The 21,359-nt window shown below is 41.9% G+C and overlaps 1 protein-coding gene across 6 annotated transcripts in view; it reads left to right on the plus strand.

Annotated features, from left to right (window-relative positions):
* TBCEL (tubulin folding cofactor E like) overlaps nucleotides 1–21,359 on the plus strand; it is a 68,705-nt gene that overhangs the window by 24,436 nt on the left and 22,910 nt on the right. For 4 of the 6 annotated variants that reach the window (XM_036276163.1, XM_036276160.1, XM_036276162.1 and 1 more), the window contains 4 exons: nucleotides 3,685–3,866; nucleotides 5,400–5,656; nucleotides 8,149–8,275; nucleotides 10,098–10,214. In XM_036276163.1, the coding sequence (XP_036132056.1) occupies nucleotides 3,685–3,866; nucleotides 5,400–5,656; nucleotides 8,149–8,275; nucleotides 10,098–10,214 (683 nt within the window). Of the gene's footprint in view, nucleotides 1–3,684; nucleotides 3,867–5,399; nucleotides 5,657–8,148; nucleotides 8,276–10,097; nucleotides 10,215–10,371; nucleotides 10,577–21,359 lie in introns of those variants that run through there. The other 2 variants (XM_036276164.1, XM_036276165.1) reach the window with 2 other exon arrangements.

Consider the following 21,359-nt stretch of genomic DNA (forward strand, 5'->3'; position numbering starts at 1 on the left):
TCCAGGCTACAAAAGCCTCGCAGGTCACAGTTTTAAGACATTACATTTCAACCCCATTGCAGCCCCTATATCTGATTACCAAAAGATCGTTTGTCTCTGTCCATTAACTAAGCTTATTCAGCCTGTATTTGATATAGCAATGTGGAACAAAATACTGTAGTATCATTTGTTCTTTCAGTGTTTCTAATGATCAGTAATGCTGTGAGCAACTTCTTTTGTAGTTTAAACTACTGGCTGCTGTATATCCAGAGACTAAGATAAGTGTGAGTAAGAAGTGTAATACTTTGGGGGGAAACAAAGATCTGTCTTTATCCAAAATTGGGCATCTTTGTGTTTAAAAAAAAAAAAGATGCATTTTTTAGCTTTTGACTTGAATTTTTGTCTAACTAGATTTTAGTCTGACCTTTCCCAAGGTATCTCCTGTTTCCTCTCTTTCTTATCAAAACCATTTTATAAAAGAAATTAAATCAAGTAGTTGAGAGGAGGGAGGGATTAGCTACTCAGGTGAGGTAGAGAATAGCTTGGATATAAATTACAGATTGTTGTCTTATAATGCTTTCCTCATTTTTCTTAAAGCTGTAATTTCTTTCTTTTTAGAAGCAGAGTAGAGGGTCCCCTATGAAATTATAGAACAGTGGAGACTTAGAAGGAGAGCTAGTTCATCTCCATGTCCCTGCACATAAGTGCCCAACTCACTCCAGTGAGATTTTTTATTTTCTTTTTTTAGAATTTAAAAAAGAAGATCAATATTCTGCCCTAGAAATGTATTGAATGTTTGTCAGTCTTTACTATTAGGATATCTTTCTGTCATAAGTTTGCTTGTGTAATGAATATTATATTTTTTAGTATCTTATTATTGTTAAGGTTACCCTAAAATACTTTCTAATTTTAGCTTTATAAAGAAAATATTTATTTTTAACATGTGTTATTTATGCTGCTTTAATTATTGGACTATAATCCAGTTTTGTCTTTTTGGGATATGGCCTGGCTAGTGAGCCGTAGCTCTGCCCCCGTCTCGTCGGACAGCAGTGTGGAAGCCGGCGCTGGGGCGGCCACAGCTCTGCTGCCCGTGGCCGTTCTCCTGGAAACCGCTTTAGAAAACCTTAGAGTACCAATTTTTGAGTATTTTCTTTTTATTACAAAAATAAAATATGAGGGGTGGTGGTTAGTAAATAGTTTATGTTTTATTTAACTGGGGTTGTGCTATAATTAGCACTTATTCTTCATGCTGTAGTTGAAGCCGAATTCTTTTTCATCTTTTTTGGCTCTTGCGATACACGCCAAGGTCACCCTCTTCTGTATGAAAGCCCTCTGGATCTTCAGTGCCCGGGCGGTGGGATGCGGTAGAGGGCTGCTCCAAGTCCCGGGGGGGTGTGCAGACTAGTACACATTTCCTACATTTTAAAGCGAAGCCCAGTGTATTTCTAGAGGATAGCCAGTTTCTTCATCTGTGAAGTGAGGACAGGGCGGCCCCACGTAGAAGGGTCCGTGTGGAACAGAGGACACAGTGCCTGTGAGGACGTCCCTCTGACGAGCTTCTCGGAACCCCCTTGGACTAGCGCACTGTCCCTGATGGAGCGAGCGCTCAGGAGCTGTGTGCTGCACATGGACCTGCTGTGGAGCACAGATTGCTGTTTGTTTCTTCCCACAGTTTTCAGCACTGATTGATACCTTTTTGACTTTACCCATGGGGCTCTGAAAATAAGCAGATATCCAGGTCTCAGCCATGAAGTTTGTCCTGCCTATGAAGTTTCTGATCCAGCAGTTTAGGGTGAATGCTGGAAATCAGTATTTTTTGGAAATTCTATCAACAATTTTAAATATGACATTTTAATAAAATAAATATGATGTGACATATAATCAGAGTTAAGATTTTGGTTCATACTAAACTTATATTAGTAGTATTTACATGTATTGAATGATTTTGTTTCATTGATTTATTCAGCAAACATTAAGTGCCATCTGTGCAGTAGTGAACTAGGCAAGTACTGTCCCTGCTTTTGCAGAGTTTATGTTCTGTTGGGAAAGGAAACACGCTTCTAAAAGGTGTACCCAGCTCTATGAATCCTGCCGGCAGCCCTGTGAAAGCGGTGGCGCTGTTTGCTCTGCGTTCTGGCTGGGAAGCGGCGCTGCAGAAAGTTTAGCCCTTGTCAGGCCGCACAGCGGGGAGGTGTCGGAGCTGGCTGTGGGCGCAGGTCTTCCGACCGAGACCAGTGCCGACTGTTCTGTTGTGCTCCTTTCTCATAACTTTTAGTTATCCACTGCCTGGCTCTTTGATGTTTACTACATTTATTGGGCTTCTGGCATTTATTTTATACTGCTTTAAGCTTAGTTTTCATTTTTTTCTGGTTATATTTATACTTTACTAGTTGTGGTACAGTTGTCTCCCCTTATCTACATGGTATAAATTCCAGGACCTCAAATCAATACCTAAACCACTGATAGTACCAAACCCTACTCATACTATGCTTTTTTGTCTATACATACATATACTCTATGGCTTTTCTTTGGCATATCCAAATTGCCAGCATCACTACTATCATACCTTGGTGTTATTATTAAGTAAAGGGAGGACTACTTGAACAGTGGTCAGTCTGATAGCCCAGAAGGTAGCGTCTACAGCACGGCACAGTGGGCAAAGGGACGTCCCGTCCTGGGGGAAGGAGCAGGACAAAGCGAGATTGCACCCTACTCCTCACCATGGCGTCTGATGGGAAACCCAGGCCTGCTTCATCTCTGGAGTTTTCCATCTAATATTTTCAGACCATGATTGACTGGGTAGCTGAAGTGGAGGAGAGCAAAACTGCAGATAAGGGGGCTACTGCATGTTGGGAAGAACCATGACTCTGACTTTTAAGTTCTGCGTATGGCTTTTGTGACTCCAAGACCTTATTAACATAAGATGTTAATTATTCAACATCTCTGAGACTCATTTTCTTAATTTATTAAAATGAAAATAGTATTAGTCATCTTGCAAGTTGTTGTGAGCATGTATGTAGTGAAATAAGCTATATCAAAGAGTCTAGTACTATGCAAAGCAAACAGTTAAGGTCAGCAATGCTCGGTTCCATTTTAAAAAGCTTTTGTCTACCAAGTTGCTGGCTAAACCATTACATTCATGATAATGTTTTCCCTTTTATTATATAATTATTGATTTTTTAGTCAATATATTTTGAAGTTTAGTACCTCTTTGAACCAAGCTGAAACTTTTTTAAGTGATCATGGCTATGTAGTCAATTTTGAACACCTGGATTATTACTTTATGGTCTTTAATAAAGTGTTAATTAGTCTTAATGTACTAAGGAGGGAAGGAAGGGAACATTCAAAGGGGACCAAATCCAAGCTCTTCAGAAACATGTAGCCTAAGATGTCATTGGAACCATCTCTTCTCCATTTGTCAGGAATGTCATGTAGAACAGAATCAAAACCTTGCCTGAGGCAACATGGCAAATCCTTCTGTTTGTAGCATTGCTTTTCAGTTCTGACACGGTTTCATAGAAAGAGGTTAAGTTCTTTGCCAAGACTTGTTAACATGATTTATGCCACGCTGGGTGCTGTCACTAAACAAACTCCCTAATGTGCGTACCCCTGCGCTTGGAGACACGCTGCGCAGGCTGCTGAGCACAATTTCATGTGCAGAAGCTCTGATTACTGCCTGATATGCTTCTTTTTCTTTCTCCCTAGGTCAGTAAAATTGTGTCAAATGTTCCCCAGTTGGAGTTCCTAAACCTGAGTTCCAACCCTCTGAATTTGTCGGTTTTAGAAAGAACATGCGCTGGGTCCTTCTCTGGGGTTCGCAAACTTGTCCTCAATAACAGCAAAGCTTCTTGGGAGACAGTCCACACGATACTGCAGGAGTTACCAGAGTAAGCCGGAGGGCATGGTGGAGAGGGTGTGTGGACATCTGTGTCAGTGCGCAGATTCACCGCGGAGTTGCCACCACGGAAACACTGGTGCTGCAGACACCACGGAGACGGTGTGAAGATGCAGTGGTGCAAGGAGGGCGTGAGTGCGATGCAGCAGCATCTCCCTGGGTGCTTGCTGCTGTGGAGTGGCACCGCGCAGCAGCGTCTCCCTGGGTGTGTGCTGCTGTTGAGTGGCACCGCGCAGCAGCGTCTCCCTGGGTGCGTGCTGCTGTTGAGTGGCACTGCGCAGCAGGCCAATCATTCTCAGGCTAGAAAGTATCCCTGAGAAGCAGTTATCATTTGTAGATCAGCCCAACCTTTCTTCATTTTAATCTTCTGATTACCTGACTTCAGAATTTTGCTTCAGCCCTTTTCTTTTGGAGGAAAAAATAATCACAATATCTCCAAAATATATTAACATTCAGATGATTAAGTACATAGCTGGCCTCATTGGAAATGAACCTGGTATTCTTTTCAATAATTTAAGCAAGAGCCCAGCCTGTATGGCTCAGTGGTTGAGCATCGACCCATGCTCCAAGAGGTTGCCAGTTCGATTCCTGGTCAGCGCCCATGCCCAGGTTGTGGGCCCAATCCTCAGTGGGGGGCATGTGGGAGGCAGCCAATCGATGTTCTCTCTCATCCATGTTTCTATCTCTCTCCCCCTCCTTTCCTCTCTCTCTAAAACAATAAAGAAAAAAATAAGCAAGAAATTATATTATTGTCAGTTTCAAAATGCTTTGTTATGTTTGTATGTATCTTTGGATATGCATCAATGTTCAAAGTAAGTAGTTTAAAGAAATGTATGAAGCTGTAGATGTCTTGACTGATAACATGATAATTATCAATTGAGTCTCAGCCCACTTGGGCCAGCGTGGTTTTCCACTGTCACCCTGATGAGACTGGTTTCCTCACACCTGCAACATCCCGGCAGAGAATGGGCTTTGAATCCCAGTTCCACTTTGTAGTCACAGGACCTCTGATGAGCTGCTGGCGCTCTCTGAGCTGTATCCCTCAAGCATCATTGTGTCCACCTGCAGGAGGAGGAGTGCAGTCTCTGAAACACCTGGCACAGGCCTGTCACAGGGGTGGGATTCAGGAAATGGAGTTGCTGTTTCTGTTCTAAACATTTGTTCATGTTGTTTCTGGAATTTTTCATCTTTCCTCAACTTATGCCAGTCTGCCCCTCCTTCAAGGTTATGCATGCTTTCTGATTATTCTAACTACAATTTAATTTTATTCCTATATGAAATACTACTGTACTTACAATTAGTACTGCTTAATTAAGCACAAAATTAATTTAGCACTGGGTTGTATCTTTCTCTGCTGTATTCCCAGCTGTATTTTAAGCACCAGGAAGACATCTGTATATTTTCTCTACAACACCTAGCTGAGTCTCACATATAATAGGCACTTATTTCTTGAATGAATGAAAATAGGTGCAAAGTACAAAATTAACTGCTTTAAACAATGAAATATTTCCGTTTTTCTCTGCAGTTTGGAGGAGCTCTTCCTGTGCCTTAATGACTATGAAACAGTGTCTTGTCCTTCTATTTGCTGTCAGTCTCTGAAGCTCCTGCACATCACAGACAACAACCTGCAAGACTGGACTGAGATCCGGAAGTTGGGAGCTATGTTCCCTTCGCTGGACACACTCGTGCTGGCCAACAACCACTTGCACGCTATCGAGGAGCCTGACGACTCCCTGGCCAGGTTGTTCCCTAACCTGCGGTCCATCAGCCTCCACAAGTCAGGTGAGGTGTGGCTGGCCTCCTGCGCGCAGTGACCTGAGCTCGTGCATGAAGTGAGTGGATGTGTTTCTCTCAGTCAGTCTGCCATCTTAGAGGGTGTGTCTGAAGAGCGGCATGCAGATGCCTTGGCATCCATTTCCGTGAGCCGAGTGGCGTGGCATTGTGTTAGCTGTTTACCTTTGATGTGAGAGGGCCATGCTGTGAAAGGAGTGAGGCTGGTTAGCCGTGTAGCGAACGGAAGAGCAAGAAACACAAGGAATTGGAGACTAGACCATTTGTCTGGACCTAGGCCAGGGCCAACCCGCTCTGCCTTCCAAACGTGCCTTCTTTCCTGGTGCTTACAGGGAGGTGAGTGCCAGTCTGTCGCCATCCGATTCCGTGTATCACAGCAGTGACTGTTTTTAGCCTCTTTTGAAAAATTAATAAACTTTATTTTTTAGAACAGTTTTAGAGTCACAGCAAAATTGAGCAGAAGATACAGAAGTTTCGGCATGCTCCCTGCCTTCACACATGCACAGCCTCCCCCATCCACGTCCCACCCCCAAAGCGGACCACTTGTCACAGTAGATGAGCCCGTAGCTCACGTTAGGGCCACTCTTGGTGGTGTTCATGTCATAGGAAGACTCATGATGACACGTTTCTGCCACCGGGGTGTGATGTAACAGCTTCACTGCTCCCACACTCCTCGGTGCTCCGCCCGTTCCCCCTCCCTCCGCAGGCCCGCAGCCACTGCTCTTCTCACTGCCCCGTAGTGCGCCTTTGCCAAACGTCGTGTAGTCGGAATCACAGTGTGTAGCCTTTTCAGATTAGTTTCTTTCACTTAATACTTTGCATTTAAGTTTCCTTCATGTCTTTTTATGACTTGATAGCTTATTTATTTTTAGCACTTATATTCCATAAGGCTCAACAGTGCTAGTCTGTTGTCTGGAGGGACCACAGTTTATTCATCCACTCATAAGCCGAAGTACGTCTTGGTTGCTTCCAGGTTTTAGCAGATATGAGTAAAGCTGCTGTGAAGCTCTGTGTGCAGAGCTTTTGTGCAGACAGAAGCCAGGGAGGATAATTGCTAGATCATATGGGAAGAGTATGTTTAGTTTTGTAAGAAGCTGCCAAACCATCTTCCAAAGTGGCTGTGACATTTTGCACAGCAGTGCGGAGAGCCCCCTGCCCCACGCCCTCATCAGCTGTCGGCGCCAGTGTTCTGGGTCCACGTTCGAGTGCGTCTGCAGTGTGCCTCGCTGCGCCTCATGTCGCCCGTCCGCCAGTCCTTGCTGGCACGTGATGTTGAGTGTCTTCCGTATGCTCACTGCCGTCAGTGCATGTCCTTTGGTGAGATGTTCGTTCAGGTCTTTTGCCCATTTCTAATCAGATTGTTCATTTTCTTGTTGAGTTTTAAGAGTCTCTGTGTGTTTTGGGTAACAATCCTTTATCAGATGTGTTTGTAGCACAGAGATTCATTCTCCCAGTCTATGGCTTTTCTTCTTGTTCTCTTGACATTGTCTTTCAGCCTATTTCTTAAAACAACTACTTAACTAAAAACAACTAACCTACAACTGAAAAAACATAAACAGTTGAATTTACCATATAGGTTATAAGGCTGGAAACCAAGTTTTAAAAACTAATATTTTGGGTGCAGAGCTGTTTGTTTCATAGCTCCACACCCCTCGAGCTAACTGTGTTCCCTGCTGGATGGAAATGCGTCCTGAAGGGACGAGGCTGTGACTTGGGACAGCTGTGACCCCAGCCCTCACCGATGCGCCTCTGCCTTTACCACTGCTAGAGGGTGACAGGAACAGGGAGGGACCAGGTTCTCTGACATGGATTCAGCGTGGTGCAGATTGACCGGTTGACACGGATGACGCACGCGCTCGTTGCCGCAGGAAGGGTTTGACTGGGGACAGAGTGAACTTAATTTGTTGCATGTTCTTACCCAGAGGTTCAGATTCTTGTTTTGTTTGCTTTAAATTTTGAATCTTTCCCTGTCCCCCAAATGAGGACAGTATGAAAGAGAGGTCATGTTTAGTTTCTGGTTCTGTTGACCTTGCCCCACTTTAGAATTTGCTGGGTAGAAATTTGAGTCTGACAGTATCAAGTCTGATTAATAGTTATGTTCTGTGACTCTGTATTTGATGAGAGAGTCATTGGTCATGTCACCATTTTCTGTAATTATGACATGCACCCTGCTTGTTGAAATCACATTGACTCCTTCTGCAAGCCCCTGGGGTGATGAGCTGGAACATGAGTGGACGCCGGAGAGTAAAGGTCTCTTCTTGACCCCGGGGATCCCCGGGATCGGAGAGACTGGAGGAACATTTTTATGCTGTTTAAGTGTATTCTTTTTTTCCTTGGATTAAAAAATTTTTAGAATAACTAGTTTACAGTTCTTTTAACATTTCATGTATTATTAGTTGAAGTTTTTTGTTTTTGTATTTTTCTGTATCTTCTTATTTGTACACTTCTCTGGATTTATTTAAAAAATATGTTTTTCAAATTAGGTTTGCAGTCCTGGGAAGACATTGACAAACTCAATTCATTCCCCAAACTTGAAGAAGTGAGGTTGTTAGGGATTCCTCTTCTGCAGCCGTACACCACCGAGGAGCGCAGGAAGTTGGTGATAGCAAGGTATGTCTGTCATCCGCTTCCTCTGCTGCCTCCTCGGGGCCTTGTTCCCTTCACGGAGTGAGGCCCTGTGCAGGAGGGACTGCGTTTTGCACTGGTCCGGCTCGCGACAGACTGCTGGACGGGGCTGCTTGAAGTCCTGGAAGGAAAGGAACGCCATCAGCCAGGACGTGATAGGCCTGCCAAGACTCTGCAGAATCTCCTACCAGATCTATTCTGTTTTTATACTTTTGGATATTTATAATATTTGAAATTTTATTTTGGGTCATGAAGTGAAAGTTGGTACAATCAGTTGTCCTTATTTTCTCTGTTAACATAGTGGTCATTTAATACCACATGATCTCACTTATTTGTGGAATATAATGAACAAAACAAGCTGATGAACAAAACAGACCCAGAGACATAGAAGTAGGGTACAGATTGACAAACCTCAGGAGAGGGGGACAAGCAGGGGGAGGGGAGAGATAAACCACAGAACTTACATGCATGTATGCGTAATCATGGACGTAGAAAACAATTCTGGGGACAGTGGTGGGGTGGGGCAGGATGGGGAGGAAGGTGTCAATAGAGGAAAAAGGAGAAACATCTGTAACAAAAATTAATTTAAAAAAAACAACACAAAACATAGTGGTCATTTAAAGTGTTAATACCCCCGCCCTGGCCGGTTTGGCTCAGCGGTTAGAGCGTCAGCCTGCGGTCCACAGAGACCCGGGTTCGGTTCCCGCTAAGGGCATGTACCTTGGCTGCAGTTTGTCCCTGGCCCTGGTTGGGTTGTGTGGGTGGCGGGCACTCGATGTGACCCTTTCACATCGATGTTTCTCTCTCTTCCTCTCTCTCCTTCCCGCTCTATCTGAGTAGAAAATGGAAAAATGTCCTCAGATGAGGATAAAAAACAAAAAAAATTAAGTGTTAATACCCCAAAATCAGGCTGTTTCATTAAGTGTAAAACATAAGAGAACAGCAACTGCATTTTCTTCTTATTATATAATCAACTTAGATATGATGACTGTATTGTCTTCCTTTGACCCCTGGCTTCCCTGTCTCGAGGCCCAGAGGCTACTGAAACGATCCGTGGGTGTTTATTTCTGCATGTGCCGTTAGCAGCACTGACACTCAGCTAAGCTGTGAAAGGCCATGGGACTTTGGTTTGTACTCTTTGTGTGCTGCACACAGTGGTTTTGAAAAGGGAACAGTAGGCTTTAAGGTTCTGTCAAAGAGAGTGATTATTAAACAGGGTGGTTGGTGGTCTTTCTGGCCACCTGACACCTAGCAGGTCTTCACTGCTGTCCAGCTGTGGGCATGCACATTAATATTTCACTGGAGAAATAAGTTTAGCACACTTTTCTTCTCAGAAGAAGTCTTGCTATGTTTTTATTGTGTATTTTATTTTTTACATAGTTCTTTTGTAAATTTAATAAAGTAAATCCTGAAGTTATATAACCACATTGTACTGACTAGTCTATAGACTTATGCTGTCCAATTTGGTACCACTAGCCATGTGTGACTTCTTTTTAAAATATGGCTGCTAGACAGTGCAGATTACATGTGTGGCTTGCATTATGTTTCAGTTGGACAGTGCCACCTAGAATCCTATTTTGAAAAGTGAGTTATGATTATAAAAGGTCAGTGTCTCATCCAAAAATGAAACTAACTATTGGTCCTTCTATTTCATACCACTTTAGTTTCTGTCGTGACTGTTCACAAGCAGAGCTGTATCAAAGGTGTCCTTTCAAGGGAGTAAGACTGAGCCTCAAACCAATAATTTTATTTCCAAAGCTAAATATTTGTAATAGCTAACATGTTCTTATTTTGTATTTACTTACAGATTGCCATCAGTTTCCAAACTCAATGGCAGTGTTGTTACCGAGGACGAGCGAGAAGACTCCGAGAGGTTCTTCATTCGTTATCATGTGCAGGTTCCGCAGGAGGAAGTGCCGTGCAGGTAAAGTCCCTCGTCAGTCAGCGAGTTCTCTGAGACCATCTAAAACCATCTTGGTAGAGCAAAATCTAGTAATTTATCATTGGACCCTCTTAGAGGATATTGGTGATAGATTAAAAACAAACACATTAGCAAACCAACTTTATCTCATTTTCCACAGTGTATTTCTTCCACCTGCCCTGGGTAAGTCTTTGACTGCGTCTAGCATTCCCACTCCATCCTCCAGCCATCGGCTGCTGTCTGGCCCCTCCTGCGGGCACGTTTCCCCTGAGCCACGGGCTTTCCCTGCACTGCGTCTGCTCTCGGCAGCTGAGTCCTGCAGTTCAGAAGGTCTGGCAAATGTGTGCTAGGTTTTGAGAATATGAGGAAAGGGCTGGAAACAGACTTCTGGAAATGTTACAGGAATGTAGTGTGACTGAGTATGAAGAGAAATGCTGAGGGCTAAAGTAGTAAGTACCTTTAAGTATATGAAGAGTTAATATATATTGTTAGTGATGAACTACCTTTAGTACTGTTTAAATATAAAAGGAAATGAGACAGGTAGGATATAGGTAATATACATATATAAAATTCCCCAAACAGGTTTCTAGGTGTTGGTAACTACATTCAGTTACCCGGAAGTTGTATACTTTTCTTAATGACTAAGAATCATGTGAGTCCTATTTAACATGAGGAGTTTCAGACAAACGATACAGATTAGGACTGAAGGTGTCAAATCACTTGATCTTTCTGGTTAGAAATTTCTGTGATTCAAATTAATCCACTTTTTACAAAGTTCTCTATTATTTAAATAGGTCAGCATTCTGTACAGCTCAATAAGTGCTGAACAAAAATATTTTGTCACATCATTAATAGAATTACAAAGCCTAAGCATTTAAAAAATATGAGACAAATTAAGTAAGGATTTAAAAGGTAACCTTTTAAAATTAGTGAAGCCTTTGCCAGTTGGTTCATTTGGTTGGGTGTAATCCCTACACCAAAAGTGTGCTGGTTGGATTCCCAGTCAGGGCACACACCTAGGTTGTGGGCTCAGTCCCTGGAAGGGGCGCATAAAGGAGGCGACCAGTCAATGTTTCTCACATCATGTTTCTCCGTCTCTAAAATGGAAAAAAAAAAAATCGTCAGATGGGGATTTAAATAAATACATAAAATTAGCTAAGAATAACCAGGATTAAATAAATAAAGTAAAATAAAATTAGCTAGGAATAGCCAGTTAGAGAGAAATAGATATTACCATGCCTTTTAATACAGCTGAACTAATAAGCGAAATAGAGGCAGACTCCTAGACAGAGAGTGGGCTGACAGCTGTCAGGGCGAGGCTGTTGGGGTCTGGTGGGGAGGTGGAGGGGTTAAGGAAGAAACTCATGAATGCAGATGACAGTGTGACTGCCGGGCGGCGGGGAGGAAGGGGAGATGGCACAGGTATGGGGCGGGTTAAATAGTGATGGAAGGAGACTTAGCTTGGGGCGGTGTACGCAGTGCAGTGTACTGATGCTGTGTGTGGGCCTGTGCACCTGACATCTGTGTGCTTGGTTGACCAGTGTCACCCCAATAAATTCAATAAAGGAAAAACAATAGAAGGTAACCTTTTAAAATTAGCTAAGAATGGCCAGGTAGATAGAAATAGATATTGCCATGCCTTTTAATGCAGCCCAGAAATATTAGGTTACACTGTGTAGAAATTTTTTTTTTTTTAGGTAAAAAAATGGTCTCATATCTATAGCTTCATTTGATTCAACTAACATTAATGAAAGAAGTAAATATTCTAACTTTGAGGCAGTCTTCCATTATAGTTTGCTTACTTCCAGTCTGCTGCAAGAAGTAGTGTTCTCTGTCCCTGATGACATTAAGTATCCTAAAGGACATTTATGTCTCTGTACTAGTCTCTGTTCTTGAATAAAGGTCTTAGAAATCATCTTTAATCAATGGAATAATTTATTGGAAGGATACTGAGAAACTACAAGGATTGTCAGGCAGGCTGTGGACTTGGCTTAGACAGGAACCGAGGGAGGCAAGGATAGCCAAGGTTTCAACTCATGGTTTGTTTTATATATCACTGCTGGCCCTGTCTCATCTGGACACTGCAGTGCTGGACTTTACCACTGGACACCTGCAGCTCTGTCATGGATTTTGACTTTCTCCCTAAGTAATGACAGTAATCTCACACTGACCTTTGCTTCATTCTCTCAGGGTCAAAATTATGCATCTGACCGATTAGTGAGCTCTCTTCAAGGCATTTGCTCACAATCTGTTTCTCAAGAGATAGGGAGAGGGATTATCAGCTCTCTGCTCCACTTTGGCTTTGCAGTGAGGTAGATCTTGGAACTTTTCCCTAAATAGGAAAAATTCATCAAAGATCATCTGTTATACTCTGATACGTTGATTACCCAACATCTATACATACATCTTTCCCCCACAGTTACATTTAAAGAATTTATTTTTACCTGCTTTCATATGTTCTTATATAAATGAAAACACATTTTACTTTCCCTGAAATTAAATAACCCATTTATCCTGATCCTGAGCTCTCTGGGCTTGATTAGCTGCATGCAGTCAGGCCATTTTACTTACCCTCTGAAGATCCAAGACAGCGGCAGAGCAGGTGGAAGGCATATTCACTCCCCCCAGTCCCAAACTGTAATTGTAACTAAATGAGAGAACAGTCAGTCTAATAACCAACTGAAAACTAGCTGAAGAGAAGTCTCATAACCAAGGATTTACAGAAGAAGCCACATTGAGACTGGGAGGAAGGGCAGACACCCATAAGGTTGAGAATTGGGAGGAATAGCTCATCTGCAAAGGTCCCCCTGAGGAGTAGCAGGTCTCATCCTCACTCTGGCCTTCCAATCCAAGACAACTAATGCTGGGAAGAGGAGCCCACATAATATCTAGCTGTGAAAATCAGCAGGGATTTTGTCGGCCAGGGTGAGATTGGAGTCTGTTAGAAAACCAGGTGCCTTCTTAAAGCACCAGCACACAAAATCTTATTCACGGCCCCTCACCGTGTGCTCCAGCAGATGGAGTTATTCAAGGAGAGATTGGGCTGTGTGTCTTTTAGGAAAGGGCTAGGGAGACAGCTGCCATTGTCCCGGTGCTGAGTCCCTCTCCCACATGGCTCACAGGCACCATCTTTCCTGGGTCAAGCACTCTGCTTCCATGCACGTCATTCTGGGTGGATGCACTGGCTTCATACTCCTGACTGCCGGTGGCCCCACCCTGCCAAGCTTGGTTCCTGCACAAGAGTTTTCTGGCTGGCTGGCTGCAGTCAGCCTAGGCCTATGCTACAGACTTTAATGGAAGGCTCTAAGGAGGTTCATGTCCCCACCCACTCATCGCCCACCACATGCCCATTCTGGCATCACCATTCCTGTCCAGATCCCTTCCTCCACAACCCAATCTTGGTCTGTTTTAGCTTCATGAATTCTACTGACCTTATCCTGAAATCTCCCTGAGACCACAAAGGTCTGAAGGCTTCAGGTGGTGGCATCTGGCCTTGGTGTACCCTGGGACTTTGGCTGAGTGGTCTCAGACCCAGCATTGGCACCAGGATTGAATCTGTATCAACCTGGTGAACATCACTCACTCCCACCTGATGACTCGCTGAGAACCTACCTCACACAACTTGCATATTGTCAGTGGCTCCTTCAGTGACTAAGCCTAACAGGTGGTCCACAGGTATCTCTATGTGCCTTGGCCCTTTTACTGACCCATCCCCAGGCTTGGTACCACATTAGAGCATGACCCAATTAGCTTCACAAGTGTAACACCTACAGGGAGATCTCGGCAGGCAACAGACCCTACTGGGGCTAATTCTTCTTGGGGTCCACTTTTTCTGGGGTGCATGCAGGACGCAACCAATCAATGTGTCTCTTTCACATCGATGTTTCTTCCCCTCCCTTTCCCCATCCCTTTTCTCCTCCCTTCCCCTCTTTCTAAAAATCCTTGGTGAGGATCAACAAAATAAATTAAAATAAAGATATAGTAAGCATATAAAAGGACATAGAAACCACAAAAAAGAACCAGTCAGAAATGAAGAACAGCATCTGAAATGAAAACTAAGCTGGAAGGCATGAGCAGCAGATTAGATGAAGCAGAGGATCAAATCAGTGATTTGAAAGACAAGGCAGCAGAAAACACCCAATCAGAGAAGCAAAAAGATGAAAAAAAATTTTTTAATGAGGATACTTTAAGGGACCTCTGGGACAACATGAAATATAACAATATCCACATCACCGGGGTACCAGAAGGAGAGAGAGCAAGGGATAGAGAAACTGTTTGAAGAAATAACGACTAAAACTTCTCTAATCTGGTAAAGAAAAGACACAAGTCCAGGAAGCACAAAGAGCCCCGAGAAAAAACGTTGTCTACAAAGGAGCTCCTAGACTGTCAGCTTGTTTCTCAACAGAAACATTTCAGGCCAGAAGGGATTGGCATGAAACATTCAAAGTGATGGAAAGAAAGGACCTATAACTAAGACTACAGAGCAAGGCTGTTATTTAAAATTGAAAGAAAAAAAGAACTTCCCAGCCTGGCCAGTGTGTCTCAGTGGATTAAGTGTTGTCCCATGGACTGAGAGGTCCTGGTTTGATTCCCAGTTGGGGCACATGCCAGGGTTGCAGGCTCAATTCCCAGGAAGAGGCATGCAGGAGGCAACCAGTCAATGTTTCTGTCTCACATTGATGTTTCTATCTCTCTCTCCCTTTCTCTCTCTAAGAAAATAAATAAAAACACATTAGAAAAAGTTAAAGTTAAAAAACAAAAAACACACAAAATCTTCTCAGACAGGAAAAAGCTAAAGGAGTTTATTACCACCAAACCAGTACTACAAGAAAAGTTAAAGAAACTTCTTTATAAATAACAATAGGAGTCCACCTGGCGTGTCTCAGTGGTTGAGCGTTGACCTATGCACCAGGAGGTTGCCGGTTTGATTCCCGGTCAGGACACATGCCCAGGTTGTGGGCCTCATCCCCAGTGCGGGCATGCAGGAGGCGGCCACTCGATGTTCTCTCTCATCAATGTTTCCATCTCTCCCTCTCACTTTCTCTCTATATATAATCAATAAAGGGGAAAAAAATAAGAAAAAAGAGGAACATAATGATAAGGAATAAAATCGCAATACATGTGTACCTATCAATAATCACTTTCAATGTAAATGGATTAAATATTGCAAGTTAAAACAAAAAAGCTGGAGTAGCAATGCTTATATCAGACAAAAATAGACTTTAAAGCAACATATTCAATGGGGAAAAACTAAAAGCATTTTCCTTAAGGTATGGACCAAGTCAACATAGTATTGGAAGTGCTAATCACAGCCATCAGACAAGAAGAAGTAAAAGGAATCCAAATTGGAAAGGAAGAGGTACAACTTACTATTTGCAGATTACATGGTACTGTATAGAGAGAACTCTAAAGATTCCACCAGAAAAACTACAAGAACTAATAAATGAGTCAAGTAGCAGGATACAAAATATTGAGAAATTGGTTGCATTTTTATACATCAATAATGAACTATAAGAAAGGGAAACTAAGAATCCCATTTACAGTTGACTTAAAAAAATATAGTACGTAGAAATAAATTTAAGGAGGTAAAAGACCTGTGCTCAGATAATTAGATAATATAGTAAGAAATTGAAGAAGATACAAATAAATGGCAGCATATACTGTCCTCATGGATAGAAAGAATTAACATTATTAAAATGTCCAGACTACCCAAAGTAATTTATAAATTCAATGGAATTTGTAATCGAATATCAATGGTGTTTTTCACAGAACTAGAACAAATAATTTAAAATTTTATATGAAACCACTAAAGACCACGAATAACTGGAAATCTTGAGAAAGAAGAACAAAGTTGGAGGTATCGCCCTACCTGATATCAAAGTGTACTACAAGGCTGTAGTAATCAAAACATCATGGTACTGGCATAAAAACAGATATACAGATTAATGGAAAAGAAAAGAGAGCCCGGAAGTAAACACACACCTATATGGTCAATTAATATGGACAAAGGTGGTGTAAAGAAAGTCTATTCAATAAATGATGCTGAGAAATTTGGACAGATGCATGGGAAAAAATTAAACCACCTTCTAACACCATATAAAAAAACATACTCAAAATGGATTAAAGACATAAATATAAGACTCGAAACCATAAGAATCCTAGAAGAAAACATAGGCAGTAAAATCTCTGACATTTCTCTTAAACTACAAGAACAAAATCAATATTTTTTTATGATATATCTCCTTTGGCAGGGGACCCTCCCCAAATAAATACACAAATGGGACTACATCAAACTAAAAAGTTTTTGCACAGCAAAAGAAATCATCACGGAAACGAAAAAGACAACCGTCTGATTGGGAGAAGATATTTGCCAGTGATTAATCTGATAAGGGTTTAATATCCAAAATTTATAAAGAACTCATTACTAAAATACCAAACAATTCAATTTAAAAAATGGGCAGAGGACCTGAATAGACATTTCTTAAATAAGGACATACAAATGGCCAATTAGACATATAAAAAGTTGCTCAACATCAATAATCTTCAGAGAGATGCAAATTAAAACCACAATGAGGTACCACCTCACACCTGCCAGAATGGTTCAATAAATCAACAAACAGGTGATGGCGAGGATGTTAAGAAAAGGGAACCTTTGTGCATTGTTAGTGGGAATGCAGATTGGTTCAGTCACTGTGGAAAACAGTATGGTGTTTCCTCAAAAAATTAAAAATAGAGCTGCCTTATAACCCAGTGATTCCACTTTTGAGTATATATCTGAAGAAACTCAAAGCATTAATTGGAAAGAATACATACACCCTCATGTTTATTGCAACATTATTTACAGTATCCAAGATATGGAAACAACCCAAGTGCCCATCAGTAGATGATAGGATAAAGAAGTGGTACACATATGCAATGGAATACTACTCGGCCACTAAAAAGAAGGAAATTTTACCATTTGTGACAGCATGGATGGACCTAGAGATTATTATACTAAGTGAAATAAGTCAGTCATAGAAAGACAAATACCATATGATTTACTTATATATGGCATCTAAAGAATAACATAAATGAACAACAAAACAGAAACAGACTCAGAGATCCAGAGAACAAACTGATGGTTGCCAGAGTGGAGGCAGGTTAGGAGACTGGGTGAAAAAGGTGAAGGGATTAAGAAGTACAAATTTTTAGTTACAATATAGTCACCAAGATATAGTCAGTTATATTGTAATATCTTTGTGTGGTACCAGGTGGGTACTGGAAATACCTGGTGGAACACTATGTATAGTGTATGAAGCTAATACAAAATAACAGTGAATGTAAACTTAGCTTCATGTATTGTACATAGTGTTTCACCGGGTATTTCCAGTCAAACCTGCGGTCTTGATCATCTCCCATCTGGATCAATCTATTCTTGACCAAGTTGTTCGTGGAAAAATAATCTCAGTTGTCATAAAACTTCGGTTCTCAACCTCACAACTTTTTCCTGCTGATGCCTGTATGACCAGTGTCTCTCGGGCGAAAAATGAGAGAATGTGTCTGAGTCAGTTTACCACACCTTGCATTGTTAACATCTCAGGAAATTGTGCTGTATTTTTTGTTATTGTTTTTGCTTTTGTTGCTGCTTATTGTTATTAAATAAGTATAGTAAGTCACCATGGGTACTAACAAGTTTAGTGATAGCAATGAAGTGAAAAGGAAAATTTTGAGAAAAATGATAGAGCTCAAAAAAGAAATAGCTGCAAAGTATGATAGCAGTGGCCACGTGTCTGATCTGGCTACTGAGTATGGCATGCCGAAGTCTACGATCAGCATAGTTTTAAAGCATCGGGGCCACCAGGGGTGCTGACATTGCTAAGGGGGTGAACGTGCTCATGAGGCAGCTATCACAGGCAGCTGAGGAAGGTTAAAACGGAATCATTTGGGGTCTGAAACGGATTAATTCAATTTACATTATTTCTAATGGGAACAAATGATTTGGTTTTGAACAAATCGTTTCTTGAACAGCCTTCTGGAACAATGAGATTCAAGAGCCAAGGTTGCACTGTCCTGGCACGTGGTGGTCTGGAGCGCAGTCTGCTGGGGGTGCTGCCTGGGGAAGGAGTCGATTGGTGACGGTGGGAGAGAGCACCAGGCAGCTTTGAGCACGTGGGAAGCAGAGCACGGAAGTGGGAAGTAACTCTTCATGTGTGTAGCGAACTGCACTTGTTCTGTGTGACTCCGTGGGGAGTGTGGCAGGTCATTCTGGGGAGGGAGGGAGAGGGCAGGGCAGGCCACCAAAGGCCTTGGTGACATACCAGGAGACTAGGATTTTGGGGGTTTTTGTTTTTTTTATTCTCACCTTAGGACATCTTTGCATTTATCTTCAGCTAGAGTGGGAGGGAGAGAGGGAGGAAGAGAGAGAGAGAGAAACATCGACATGACAGAGACACATCGAGTGGTTGCCACCCATGAGACCCCAACCAGGGCTGGGGACAAACTGCAACCAAGGCACGTGCCCTTAGCGGAAACCGAACCCAGGACTCCCTGGTCTGGCGGCAGGCGCTTCCAACCACTGAGCCAAACCAGCCAGGGCGAGACCAGGGTTTTTTGGAGGCAGTGGAAAGTCATCAAAAGGTTTCAGTGGCGAAGTCACATTGGCAGATTTTGGTTTGCATTTAGAAGGAGAAGCTGACAGAGACCCAGTGACCTCGCTCCCAAGGGCATCTTCCGTTAAGGCGGCCTGTGTACTGGAGGTCGCGCTGGAGGTGGCGTGTCTCTCCAGAGGCTCCCGCGGGAGAGCAGATGGCGCCAGGATCCCAAGTCATCCTCTCAGGATACATTGAGAAGTTCTGCTGCTCCTGACACTTAGAGCCCTGGTTTCTCATTGGGTAGGAAATGTCATTTAGAAAGGAAGAAACTTCACGTTTGTGAATCTGGTACCTGTTCAAGTATACATGTTTATTATTTTTGCCCTGCCCTTTGTCAGATGTCTATCTACATTGCCTGTATTTATCAGTTTTTCTTTTCTTTTATGTTCGCTGTATCTCTTAATTTCCTCTGAGAGTTTGAATTTAAATTGCTTATTTAGTACTTCACTAATACCCAGTTATAGTTTCAAAGAGAGAAAACAAGAAAAAGAAAAATTGTGTAACTTTTCTTCTTTAAATCAAAGTGTCGTGTATCTTTTGGGATTCAGTGGTTTATTTTTGTTTTTGAGGACAGTGGGGGAAAGTAAATTCATTGATTTGGGGTGACTGTTCAGACTTTAAACTTTGTTTTTCCTAAGCAGGAAGGATGAGAGGCACAGCTCCCTGAACAGTCGCTCGATAGGAATAAGTGCTGTTGTTAGAGAGACGGCAGGACCAGGACACGTTTCTGAAGACTTCTCTTGGCTTTACTCTCCTTTGGTCCCCAGGATTCCTTGATCTGTGCCCTGGGAAATTCTCACTTGTTATGTCAAGGATTATGTTAGGCATTTGTCCAGTGATTATTTGGTAGTCATCAGTGGTATGCTTTATAAAATATGGAGAGTATGTTTTCTTCCTGCTCGACACTAATGGCTTTCTAAATAGAGCTGATTGTATCTTCCTGTTATTGTTAGAGTAGGGCAGCAGTCTGTATTTGGACACCACCCCAGTGAAGGCTTATTTTGTCTGGGATGCTGGAGAAACCCTAGTGTGCTGTGTCCGTTACCTCATACTCCTTCCAGACAGAGGGCCTGCTGTTGTGAAGAAACATTCCGACATAGGACAAGAGTCTCCTGGGGCTCTCCATGTTGCCAGGCTCCATCATCCTCTGACAAGGGCCTGACACAGCAGTCCTCATTCAGCTGGAGGCTCTGGGAAACAAAAGGGGCTTTCTCCTCCAAGCCCAGGAGCCCCTGAAATGCTAGCTTCCCCTGCTCACAGCCTTTGTCATTCAATTACCTTGGGCCCTATTTTGACTTCTTGCCACTTTCCCAGCCCAGCAGAAGATGGGCTGCCTTCCTAATCTTGATTGGAATTTTGTACCAGAATCTGAATGTACCTGCAAAGGAAATAGGGAATAGAGCCAGCCCTCCCAAGTCATGGTCTTGAGGGGTATTCTCCTTAGTGTCTGTCTTAACTTTTGTTTTGGCAAGGGCAAGGGTCCAGTTGTATCTTTTTGTTTTGTTTGCTTTTTAGAATATTTTTCTTTAATCCTAAAAAGTACTGCGAATAACAAAACACTCGTGTTCTCACTGTTTAGAACTTATCATTGTTAATATTTTACTCTTCAAGTTTATTTTTTAATTAAAAGAAAAAGTATTACAGATAAAATTGGAGTGTCTTCTTTATTCTCAGTCCTATTCCTTACTCCAAGAAGTAATCACTGACAAAAATTTGATGTGTATCCTTGGTGTCTACTTATTATATTTTATATATCTATTAAATATAAAGTAAGATTTTATAGTCCTTTGTCAACGTGCAATTTCTTCTCTGTAGCTTTTCAATCTGTTTTTTTTTTTCATTTTGTATTTTTAAGAGAAGTTTTAAAATTTTAATATCAAATGTATCAATCCTCTATGGCTTATTCTTACTTATTTTATTAAAAAAAAAAATATTTTTCTCTCCAAAGATCACTTCAGATAATCTCCTGGGTTTTTTTTTTTTTTTTTTTTTCCTTGAAGTATTTCACATTTATGTCTTTGATCTACCTGGAATCTATGTTTATGTATAGTGTCAAATAGATATCTAAGGGTTTGTCCCCCTCCCCATATTGATATTCACCACTGATCTGTAGTGCCGCCTCTGTCATATAGCTTTTTTTATACACATGTATCTATGCATGGTTCTGTTTAGGGCTCTGTTCTGTTCTGTTGGTATATTTGTTGATTCCTATACCATTACAAATTGCTAAATTATAGTAAATCTGAATTTCCAGTTAGGTTACATTTCCCCACCTAATTGTTACTTTCAGAATATCTTAGTCATTATAGGCCATTTTCCCTATGAGTTTTAGGATTGGCTTATCAACTTCACAAAAACCCTACTGCAATTGGGATTTTTATTGCATTCCCACTGCCTAGTTGGGGAGAAGTGACATCTTGATTCTATTTATTGTGTCTTCTGATCTGTGAACACAGGATATCCTCCCATTTAATTCAGAGCATCTTTTCTGTCCTTTAGCAAGGTTTCAATTCTCTCA

This window comes from Molossus molossus, unplaced genomic scaffold (assembly GCF_014108415.1).
Source record: "Molossus molossus isolate mMolMol1 unplaced genomic scaffold, mMolMol1.p scaffold_m16_p_22, whole genome shotgun sequence".
Taxonomy (NCBI): Eukaryota; Metazoa; Chordata; class Mammalia; order Chiroptera; family Molossidae; genus Molossus; species Molossus molossus.